Source organism: Vipera berus, assembly GCF_964194415.1.
Source record: "Vipera berus genome assembly, chromosome: 2".
Classification (NCBI taxonomy): Eukaryota; Metazoa; Chordata; class Lepidosauria; order Squamata; family Viperidae; genus Vipera; species Vipera berus.
This window is the reverse complement of record NC_138203.1, coordinates 254,739,805-254,751,412: the sequence shown is the minus strand read 5'-3', so window position 1 is coordinate 254,751,412 and position 11,608 is coordinate 254,739,805. Positions and strand designations below refer to the sequence as shown.

General features: G+C 38.8%; 1 protein-coding gene across 3 annotated transcripts in view; it reads right to left on the bottom strand.

Annotated features, from left to right (window-relative positions):
• Positions 1-11,608, bottom strand: part of LRIG1 (leucine rich repeats and immunoglobulin like domains 1) — a 156,769-nt gene that overhangs the window by 43,864 nt on the left and 101,297 nt on the right. For 2 of the 3 annotated variants that reach the window (XM_081315918.1, XM_081315920.1), the window contains exons 4-7: positions 8,685-8,822; positions 5,924-6,067; positions 3,147-3,290; positions 2,229-2,372 (exon numbers count right to left, since the gene is read on the bottom strand). In XM_081315918.1, the coding sequence (XP_081172044.1) occupies positions 2,229-2,372; positions 3,147-3,290; positions 5,924-6,067; positions 8,685-8,822 (570 nt within the window). The remainder of the gene's footprint in view (positions 1-2,228; positions 2,373-3,146; positions 3,291-5,923; positions 6,068-8,684; positions 8,823-11,608) is intronic. The other variant, XM_081315919.1, reaches the window with a different exon arrangement.

Here is an 11,608-nt window from a genome sequence, read left to right as displayed (position 1 = left end):
TTTACTGTTTTATGATTGCCTGATTTACTGAGTTAATTGTTGTAAGCCACCCAGTGTTGCTTAAGATGGGCAGCCATATAAATCTTTTATAAACATATACCCCAAACCCCAGATTCAGAGCAACTAATATAATGAGAGCATGAAACTGCCTAGAACTGGAAGGATTGCAAAGCAGGGGCTGTCTTTCTGGTCATCTGATCTCAGTCATAATAAATGGTCAGTTCCAAAATATCAGGAAACTATGGTTTTCCACTAATTGAACTTCTTGTCAAGTTGCTGCCTCCTTTTCCTAATTTTCTTCTTTCATGCATCAGAATAGCAACATTTTGGGGGGAATCCCTCAGATTGCCTTGCATCGTACAGAGTTGCAATACTCCCTATCCCTGACTACAATAAAGACTGATTTGACATCCCATTTCCCTTACCCCTTCCCCTTAAAAGTTCTCCAACTTCCTCCATACACAGCAAATAAAAGATAGAATAAAAATTTGGACCCCATGTAGTCCAGGCATGGTCCGAGGGCTGTGAATTCAAAAGTAGGAAGCTCAGAGAGGTGCATGAATTATGTACCTATGGCTTCAGCAGAGGGTTGAGTTGCATTTTAGTCTGGGAGCAACTTCTCTTCAAATAAACCAGCCTAAAATAGCAATGTTTGATCAGGTGACCGTGGGGATGCTGCAATGGGTTGCAAGTGTGAAAAACAGCCGTAAGTCACTCTTTTCAATGCCATTGTAACTTCAAACGGCCGCTAAATAAACCATTGTAAGTCGAGGACTGCCTATTCTGAAGTGTGGGATATAAAAGTTAATGGCATCTGCCAAAACCAGGACAGTTAGGACAGAAACCTTCCTAAGTAAAAAGTGCATTATTTATTTCACAAACAAGTGGCATGCTTTTTGCAAACCTGCACAGAGATAGTAACCAGGAGCCATGGAAGGAGGCATTTGGAAAAGCTTTCCAAAAGGCAAGGAACAACATAAATTAATTCCCAAGCAGACTGTGGTGTCAAATTATGAAGAGATGGCAACCAGTCAACATTATTTCCTCACCTGTGATGAAAGAATTTTTCAAAGGGGGAACGGAGGGGGTTACGTAGAAGAAATCCAATGCTAGCAGATAGTGCTAAGAAACAACTGTTAAAAAAAACTCTTATAGTTGGTAGCAGGTGGGTTTTTTGTTTCTTGTTTTGGTCAGAACTGTAGAGGCACGTTTCTTTTTTTGACGTCAGCTAGAATTAGCCAAGAGCAAAATTCAAAATAAAGCTTTGCAATATCCCTCTGCAATCAGCCAGAAAGAGGAATGTATTCACTCACATTTTGTACCTCTTGACAGCCTGAATAAGGGAATATGTAGATTTACCAAAAACACATTTTCATTCCAGAATTGGAAAGAAAAACTCTCCCTTAAGGGATTTGTGAAGCTCCTTGTATTCTGGATAAATCCACAACACCTGTGTCCCTTGAATGACTGAATGTGTATCCTTAAAAGACATTTGCAATAACTTTCTTAATATTCTTTATCTGGATATTTGGATAAAACTAAAACAGACATTAACAAGGGAAGCAAAGTGTCAAACCCTTGGGTTAAAGAAAAATCTCAAAGACCTCTAGGGACATCAATTGATGTTCTTCATAGCATCACAGACATTTTTTAAAAAAAACATATACGCATGTACAAATGTATAGACCTGTGTGCATGCATGCATACATTCAGTCCATCTTTTATCCAGTGTTTTAAAGATATTTGAAATTAAAATAATTATAATAAAAATATACAAATCGACCAAGCACAGATGCTGGAGAAAAGTTTGAAAAGCATCAAATAAGTAATTGTTTCATATTTATTTAGGTTCATAAAAAGTTTTTTTAAGAGAAGTTAGGGACAGATAAAGCTTGCTAGTGATGGAAACTAATATATGGATACTGACTGTTGAAAATAATTTATCTAGCTGAAACAAATTTCTTTGATAGAAGTGGTATTTGAAAAAAAGATACAGCCAATAACTTTAGCACTGATAGTTATTGTGGAAGAAAGAGTGCCTTAATATATGCTAGTCCCAAATTTTCTAAATTAAAAACTAGCATTTTAAAAGAGAGAGAAATAATTACATTCTACAAAACCTGAATCTTCTAAAAACTTTTCTTTCTTAAAGCACTGCCTACACATATAGCAGTGCCAGAGTATCTATTTTTATTATCAACTGTTGCCTCCCAAATTAGCTAACTCACAGTTCGTTCAGCTTTTGGCAGAAGTTCCATCCAGCAGGATTGATACTGGATATTAGGTTGTTACTCAGATGAAATTGTTGAAGGGACACCAGGCCATACAGGGAACCACCGTTCACTTCTGTGAGGACATTGTGCTCCAGGTGCCTACATGAAAGACCAAGTTGGACATTTTAAATTGCACGCAAACTTGTACCCGACATTGATTTTTACTACAAAATTCCCCAAATCTGCAATTTCTTTATCTAATGAAGAATGAAAAAAAACATAATCCAAATAGCATGCTTCTGGGATGTTTTTTGCAGTCTCACAGTGTAACCTAAGGATTTCCTTCCTTCCTTCCTTCCTCCCTCCTTTCTTCACTCACTCACTCACTCACTCACTGATTTTGAGTTCCACTCGGTGCTACCCCTATCATAAGCCCTGTTACTAAATCAAACATCTAAACAAGGGGTATATAATCTTTTTACACTCTAGGTCTGTACTGGAAAAGGTCTTCAGGGCTAGGAGGCAACATAACCTTGATTTAAAGGAATTTAAATGAACCAAATGTAGGTAATACCATTACTGTCCATGAATTTAATGATTTCCTCTTCCTTTATATTAAGAACCACTATTCAGAAGTAGCCCTTGGAAGGACTCGAGAATTGCAACCAAGCTCTGGAGAGAGTGCAAATATGGCTTTGGGCCATAAGTTGCACACCTTTACCCAAATAACAGCAAAAGTCTATATATGCTCTCCCAGAAGTGATTCCGCTTCATTCAAAAGGATTGCCCCAAAGCAGATGTTTCAGGCACCAAAAATCACATATCTGCTAGTCATGCTGTGATGTGGGAGGATGACTTCCTTGGCATCCAAAGAAAATATCAAAAGAAATACAGTATTCCTTAACGTAACTATCAATGTAACTATTGACTTACAGAACCTCCATTTTGGCCAGACCCCAGAAAGCTCCATCCGTCAACTTGCTTATATTGTTGCGCTGCAGTTTCAAAACTTCTAAACTGTCCAGTCCATGAAATGTCAACCCCTCTATCAAACGAATACGATTCCGGTTTAACTCTCTGAAAATGACCAACAGCACAAAAGGATGTTAACTCAAGTTCTTTCTCAATGCAACAGCCAGGCATAGGTAAATGAGGAACAGAGTGGCACCTCCTTACATTAGACCCATTTTCTGTCAAAATGTATACATTCTACTTATAGATAAAATACATTCTACAGTATTTTGTTTGTAAAAATTACATGCTTTAGAATGCAATGGGATTCCTTTAGTGACCTTGTAAAAATATCGAAGTTTTCAACCATAAGATTTTTTTTACCACAAACACTTCTTCCCAATATAAACGTAATTTGTATGCTATTAACATTTATTTCTTGTAGGAAATGGTTCAAAATCTTGCTATTTATTAAATTCTTTGAATACGTATAGAAGAAATCAATCTAATTTACTTCAGGCTGAATAGAATAAAAATGGTTTGTCTGGGACAATGAATGGTTTATGTAGTCCATAGGTATTTGGTACACAAGGCCAGATTTCTACCTTCCAAAACCTCATCTGAGTAATCCAGTTGGTAGAGATTATTGGTACTATAACCTAAAAAAATCTGGAAGACCACAGGATTTCCACCTCTGTCGTTTATTACAATTACTGTATAAGCAAAAGCATAAATTTGAATTTTTGAAAACAGAAAAAACGATTATGTGAGTCATCTGAACAGAAAAAAGTAATCTGATTACAAAAAACAGGAGAAAATAAAAGAATATTAAATTAACCACAAAAGCCAAATGGGCCCAAACGCTATTAATTTGATTTTATAAAGGAAGGGGAATATACTTCCTTGCTTATTTCACTTTTAAAAATTTCCCTTATATTTTTTTTTACAGGCAGTCCTTCAGTTATGACCATTTGTTCCGTGACTGTTCAAAGCTGTAGCCACACGAACAAAATTCAGCTCACGCTTATGACTGGTTCCAGCATCCCAAAGTCATGTGATTGCCATTGTCAACCTTTTCTGCCAGCTTCCCAGAAACAAAGTCCATAGGGAAGCTGGCAGGGAAGGTCACAAGTTGCTTGGTACACTTCCCTTTTTTGATGGCTTTTCTTTGTTTACACACCCTGCACCCTCCTTTCCCCTGTGCTTGCTAGCCCCTACCTGTTCCCTCCTTTCTTGGGTTCCCTGTGTTCACATACATGCACACATCCACCATCACTTTCCTTCCCTGGGCCTGCTTGGATTCACATACACACACACACACCAGTCTCCCCCTTCTCTGAGCCTCCCTGGACTTGCATACAGGGCCACACCCACCAGCGTCCTCTTTTCCTGGCCTCCCTGAACTCGTGTCACACACTCCAGCATGCTTGCAACTTGTACTGGGCTTCCCAAGACACACCCCTTTGTGACAATCCTGCATTCCTTGCCTGAGACTCACTCCACTTCTCACTTAATGACCCACATGACTTTGGATTATGATGACAACTAGGACTGCCTGGATTGCTGTCGCTAAGCAATGTATTCACATGATGTTGTTGTCAACGCTGCTAACATCGAATGTTATTGCTTGACATGAGATGAAGAAGTAGCTATTTCATATGTTAAACTTGTGTATTGCTTTAAGACTTGTGTATTGCTTTAGTTTAAAATTGGTGGGAGGGAAGAGTAGGAATGCACTTTGAAGGCCATCTGTCTCTCTAAAGAAGATAAGACTTTGGCGGTTCTTCTAACGGAGGGGAAGCTGATTCTTTAAATTGGTTGGAGAATATGATTAATGACAAAATTAGAAAGGTGGAGAATTGTGTTTAATTATATTGTGCAAGGGGCGGAGATTTCAGATTTCAGCTTCCTTCGAGCAAGCATTTACCGGTGTATTAGGCTAATAAAGGACTTTTAAGGTAAACAATGCCTCAGAGTCACTTGAAAAGCCCATACGTCGGAAAATTGACAGCTGTATTTTATGACTGCGTCACTTAGCAATGGCAATATATATCCCAACTGTCATTGTAACTCGAGGACTACCTGTATTATCACATGAAATCTTACACTAACTGTGCTGAATCTACCCTTTGAGTTTGGTTCCAATCTTCAAGAAAGGAGCAAGCAAATGTTGATGCCAAAGGTCAATTATATGTACATAAAGCGCTGTCACAGATGCAGATCAAATGCAGCCTACACTGTACCTTGGACAAACAAACAACAACATGTGCGCTAACCATCAAAAGCACCCTTTGTCTACCTAAATGTCAACTCCACATTCTTTCTTCCCTGCAGTTTGAACACCGTATGTGAAAACAGGGTTTAAGAAAGCCCTCTCAATCCTGCTTTTCTTTCACTGTGTGCCCACAAAATAAAAAGTAAAAACCAGAGAAAGAGAAAGCCAGCCTCTTTTTTTAAAAATATGCATACACATGCACCAACTGACATAAGGAAGAAAATTTATCACATATATTCTAGTTAATGAATACTCAAATATTTTCCTTCCTTTCTTTTGGTCCTATTAAAAATGTGAGCTGAAAAATCAATCCTGGGTGGAGCCACGCCCAATTTTTTATTTACTTCATTCATGTCACAAAAGACCACTAGAATATGCTTTAATCAACATTTCACACATGCAGGCTGAAGGACTGTGTTTGGTGAGGTGTCCTTAGGGAGCTCAAGCTTGGCAAGTTATAATTAAACTGCACATTTCTACTCACAGTTGTGTTAGATGGGGCAGTTTGAATGCTTTGACGGGAAGTTGGACAATTCTGTTTTTATTCAGGCGAAGCGTCAGCAGGGATCGTGACAAGCTGTTAAAAGCCTTGGTGTCTAGGACGCTGATCCTGTTGTTCCCCAGGTAGCTGCAATAATTTATAACAGAACATTCAAAATGGTTGTGTTGGAGGTCTTGATTAATCCTTCTTTATCTGAGCAGGTGGTGACATCAGACATGCTGTTTGCAGAAACCAAATGTCTCTAACAACAACAATCAAGCCATTTTGCACAATTTATAGGCAGGTGGTGATTAAAAGATTCCTCTGAACTGAAGCACTTCTAGTCTCCTTCCCCTCTTTAAATGCCTTTTGATGAACTAAAGCTTCCAGAATTGTATACTGTTTTTCTTGATTTGAGTTCTGGAGCCGTAGTCCAGATGAGAAAGGATGTCCATACAGGAATCAAAGCCAAACCAAAAGCAGAACCAACACACATTGTATACCGGTAAGTTTAATTATCATTGGAAAAGACCCTGATGTTGGGAAAGATTGAAGGCCAAAGGAGAAGGGGACGGCAGAGGATAAGATGGTTAGATAATGTCATTGATGCAATGAACATTAAGTTTCACAAATTCCAGGAGACAGTGGAGGACAGAGGGGCTTGGTATGATGTGGGGCAATGGGGTTACTAAGAATCGGACATCACTTAGCCACTGAACAACAACTAAGTATAATAAAGCATACTGAAAGTAGGACAACGTAGATTAAACATTGCCTTCTGAAGAAATTAGTTTCAATTACATTATCCATCCTTAAAATGGGAATGACAGCTTCTTCATTCACAGGGATGTGAAAGAACAGCAAGTCTAGCGAGATAATAAATTCTTTGGCTATTTAACTAGAATTCCAAAATCTATCAAACAAATCTGAACACAGAGTAATGGATGAAATATGATGAGCACCAATGATGTAAAATAATAGTGCAAGAGGAAAAGCCAATGGCATACTGCCAGCCACAATCTTTATAAAGACAACACTCGAGTTGGGATTGTTAATTGCAATAAATCTAGCGATCTACTAATCATCCAATCCCTCAAACTATTCAGATGTTTTGATTTTTATAACTGGCTTATCTATGAGTGACGCATTTTAATGTTATTTGAAAGTTGTCTTATCCTTTGATGGGTTTATCCAGAAATATATATGGGTCCTTTAAAAAAAGTATTGATATATATACTTGCAGATAAGGCCATACTTGCAGATAAACTATCAGCCAAACTCAGTTTTGGAAGTAGTAGTTTAGAAAAGTCTCAACTTATCTATAAGTCTATTTTTCTTTCTCTCTCTCTCTCTCTCTCTCTCTCTCCCTCCCTCCCTCTCACACTCTCATTCTCACTCACTCTCTCTTCATTTTCATTTATTACAGTACCATTCAACTGCTGTACAGTTGAAAATAATTGATGAGGGAATGAAGCTGCTTAAAAAGGGCAAAGTTTTTCTTCTTCACTGGTGGGAATTTTGGCTCCCATATTTTGTCTCAAGCCATTTTGAATGTAAAGAAAGACAGTACAGAAACAGTTCCACTGTATATCCCGCCCCCACTGGTTAATGATCAATTATGACATGTTGTTGCATCAGAAATCAGAGAAGGTGATTCTTCATTTTAAAAAAATGTATTCATCATAATGGACATCTATAGCATTATGAAATGTTCAGCATTAGCATTTTAATTCTAATGCAAAGTAATTAGGGAAAATAAGAAAGACATTTTAATTTAAAAACCTGATGAAAGGATTTCATCTATTGGTTATTTGTGGTAGATATATAGGGCAGAATATAAACTGAACTTAGTGTTCTTTGCACTTTCAATCCTCACACCTCTCATATTAGCTACTGTAAGAGGCCATGGGAAAAAAAAAAGATGGCCAGAAAAACTCAGTTTCCATATCAGCTCAATAGGAAGAGGCAGAAGTTGATGAGAGGGAGCAAAAACCAAGTATCCCTGTTCCATTCCTTCCAGAAGCATAACATGACCAATGAAAGAACTGGTGTTGTGATTCAGGGTCAGCCTGTGGGTTCGGCAGTTGGGTCGGACGACTCAGAGGAGGAGGGGGGTGTTGAAGACCTTGATGAGGGGGTTGAAGACCTTGCTGAGGGGGTTGAAGATCTTGCTGATGAGAGCCCTCAGCCAGGCCCCTCCCACTTGGTCACCACGGAGACCCAGCTGTGTGAGCCTGACAGTGTGGATGAAGATGACCCACAGCTGGCCCTGTTCAAGGACGCCCGACGCAGGAGGCAGTCAAGTAGGAGTAAACAGAGGAAGGCAGTGGGGCTTCTCGGAAGGAGGCAGAGAGAAGCCACGCCCTGAACTCTATATAAGGGGAATGTGTGGGAGGGCTGGTTTGCTGAAGGCAACCGCTTGGATAGTTCATGTTTCTTAAAGCTCCTGTTTCTTGGTTTGTCTTGTTCCGTTTGTTTTTGTGGTAATAAATTTGGCAGGCGTAATTCCAGCCTCTTGCCTTCTTGTAAAAGGGGTTGTCCCTGCCTTTTCTGCAGGGCCGGTAGCAGGCTGGTACAGAACAACTGGATACTAGAGATGATATGAATACAAGAGATGCAGATGAACAGCACTCATCTGAGTTTTAACCCGTATTATAATTATAACCCGTATTATAATTAAAATATCAAAGTAACCTGAAAGTCAGTTCTTCTTGTATAAATGAGTGCTTTTCCATAAAACATTTTAAAAAGAAAGAAAGCTTACAGATCCTTTATGGGAAGCCCCACCGGGAAACAGCCACTTCGGATTTCTGTGATGTTATTTGAGCTGAGGTCTAACGTTTCCAGGGAAACATAGGGCTCCAGCTGGCTGGCTTCGATGCCGTGGATTCGGTTGCGATTCCTGCCACACAGAATGGAGAAAAGTCAGACATAAACTCACTTTTTGCCCTTTTGGGTTAGAATATAATAGTACATCCATACAGCAAGACACAGGTCTTTGTAACTGATCTGGCACTTTGCATCGGATAGAGTAAGGGAGTACAGCTGAATTTAGAACGGGAAGATAAAACTTGTTATTAGAATGACAGAAATTGATGTAAATAAGCAAAATACTATGGAAAATATCCAGCGGAAAGAAAGACTACTTTGAAGCTATAAGTTTAAGACCATGATCTACTGACTATGCTGTTGTTTATTTAACCATCATTTGTTGAGTAAACAATAACTGGCTGAGTCTACATTTGGTGTTTATCCATAAACTATGTCTGATCTACTGTGGCTAGATTCACACATCACATTCTGACAAAACCAAAGCCCATTATGACTTAGCACCATGTATGAAACTAGCCAAGAGACCCTGTTCTGTACTACATAAGATATAACTGCACACAGAATGGAAACCTATCTAAAATCTGTATTCCTGAGGAACGTTTAAGTTTATTTATTTATTTATTTATTTATTTTGTTTTATATACCGCCCTTCTCCCGAAGGACTCTTAAGTTGACTTAAGATTGCAGTCACAGGCTGCCTCTACAGCTGAGATTACAGATTAAGCAAAACGAATTATGCAAGTTATCATTATATTACTGAGTAAACATGTGTGAGACCTCTATTGGGCAACCCAGAGAGGGAAGGGCTAATCTACAGGTGGATATCCTTTGGGAATACAATGAAGTCTCCCAGTTTGCCAGAGAAGCCAATATTTTTTCCATGAATGAAAACGAAAATACGTACCACAGGATAATGTTGCAGGATCCAGTCTGGGTCAGTCACTGGGACCAGAGGTTTAGACTTCTGAGCTTTTGGACGCTTGCTGGACCCCATCCTCAGGCAACTTCTCTCTAGCAGAGAGTGTGCCAGAAAGAGCACGCATTCTGCTAGAGAGAAGTTCCTTGAGGATGGGCTCCAGCATGAATCCAAAAGCTCAAAAAAACTTAAACCTCGGGTCCCAGTGACTGACCCAGATTGAATCCTCCAATATTTTCTGCCTTTCCCCCTTTTTTTCAAGGGGGAAATGGGAATGTACAGCTGGATACGTATTTCTTACCCTTCTGCAAAGTAGAACTAAGCCCTGCATTCTCTTCTCTGAATAAAACAAAAGAGAGAGTGGAACATTAAATAACTAAGTGAGACAAGGAGTTTCATCCTTGATCTTACTGAGAGGGCCTATGAGTTTCTTCAGTCAAGCTTAAGTTGCCTCAGAAACTGAATGTGGTTGGTTTCCAAAACTGAAGAACCTTTCTATGAATTGCATTAACATTTGCAATTTACACAGAGGCAGGAGGTAAAGTGTTGATGTTAGTCTGCAGCACGGATGGTGTGAGAAATGATAGAGTAAAACAGGTGGTGCTACTTCAAACAATCCTGGCTTTCCTAGGAATACCGAAGTATGCTTTAGAAAGTAAGATTATATCTTAATCCTGTCGAGGAGGCTGTGCTAAATATCTGTGTGAATATTTATTGGAAAGTCTTTCAGCAAGTAACATTACCTGGGAGGAGGAAGACTAACCTGAGCATAGAGATGATTAGGCTCCTCCATAATGGAGGTTATTTCTGAATAATGGGAAAGCAAGATGAAACTGTACAGTTAGCCTTCATCTAGGATCACCTTACAGTATTAGTCAGTGGTTTGTTTGTTTTTTAAGCTAAGTCTTAACAGAGCAAAACTCCACCTGCTGAAAGCAACAAAACCAAGCTTCAAATAACCAGAGAACTCAGAAAAACATTATTTTAATTCTGATACAATAATTTTCAGATCTATAGTTCTTTGTATCATACAGTTTATCAATTAAATTTTCAACCAACACTGTATACACATTCATTTCCCAAGAAACACATCACCACAAACATTCTTGCATTTTCTATATGTTCATCACACAATCAATAGGACATTATACTTCCCCAATTTTACATTATTCACTACTTATTTCATTGTACTCAGTAATCCTCATGGTGCTTTATTTCTATTACATATTGCTTTTAACAGCAATCCAAAGTAAAACTTTAATTTTACATCTGTTCACTTTGTTCACGCTAATTCTCGTCAAGCCCACAAAGCATAACACTCAGTCTCCTTTCACACATTTCTTAATGAACAGCTAAAACAGTAGAAATCTGATCCACAACCCCATACTGAGCAGAGAGCCACACTGTACTTAAAATTTTTTGTTCACTATTGTCTTTCACACTTTTTCAGTAAAAAACTTTGACACACACAAAATAAACATTTTTGCCCACATAACACAGCACAATGGTGCATGTTATTTACTGAACATATGCAGCATTCAATGCTCAAAACACTGAGAACTCTAGGACAATAACACAGAGGTGCAGAGGTTTTCCTCTTTTCCCCTATGTGGTAGGCAAGGACTCTTATAAATAATCTTATAATTGATCAAAAAGTCTGCAATTTATTGCCCCAAACAACAGATTGCTTGTCCCCAGAGTGAGCAGCCACATACTGACCAAATTTTATCAGCAAGAAACAACTGGTTTTACTCTGATGATAGAATGATCTTTGATCCAACATAAGATTATGCCAGTGGACTGGGAAGAAAAAAGGTTCTTCACAAAGGGGGGGGTTGTATTGGGGGGAGGGGAGAGGGAGAGGGGAAAGAAAATTTGTGCCTCTTCCTAGTTTGGAAGGTCTTTCACTCAACTTTATTACTTCAGTCAGTCATTTCTGC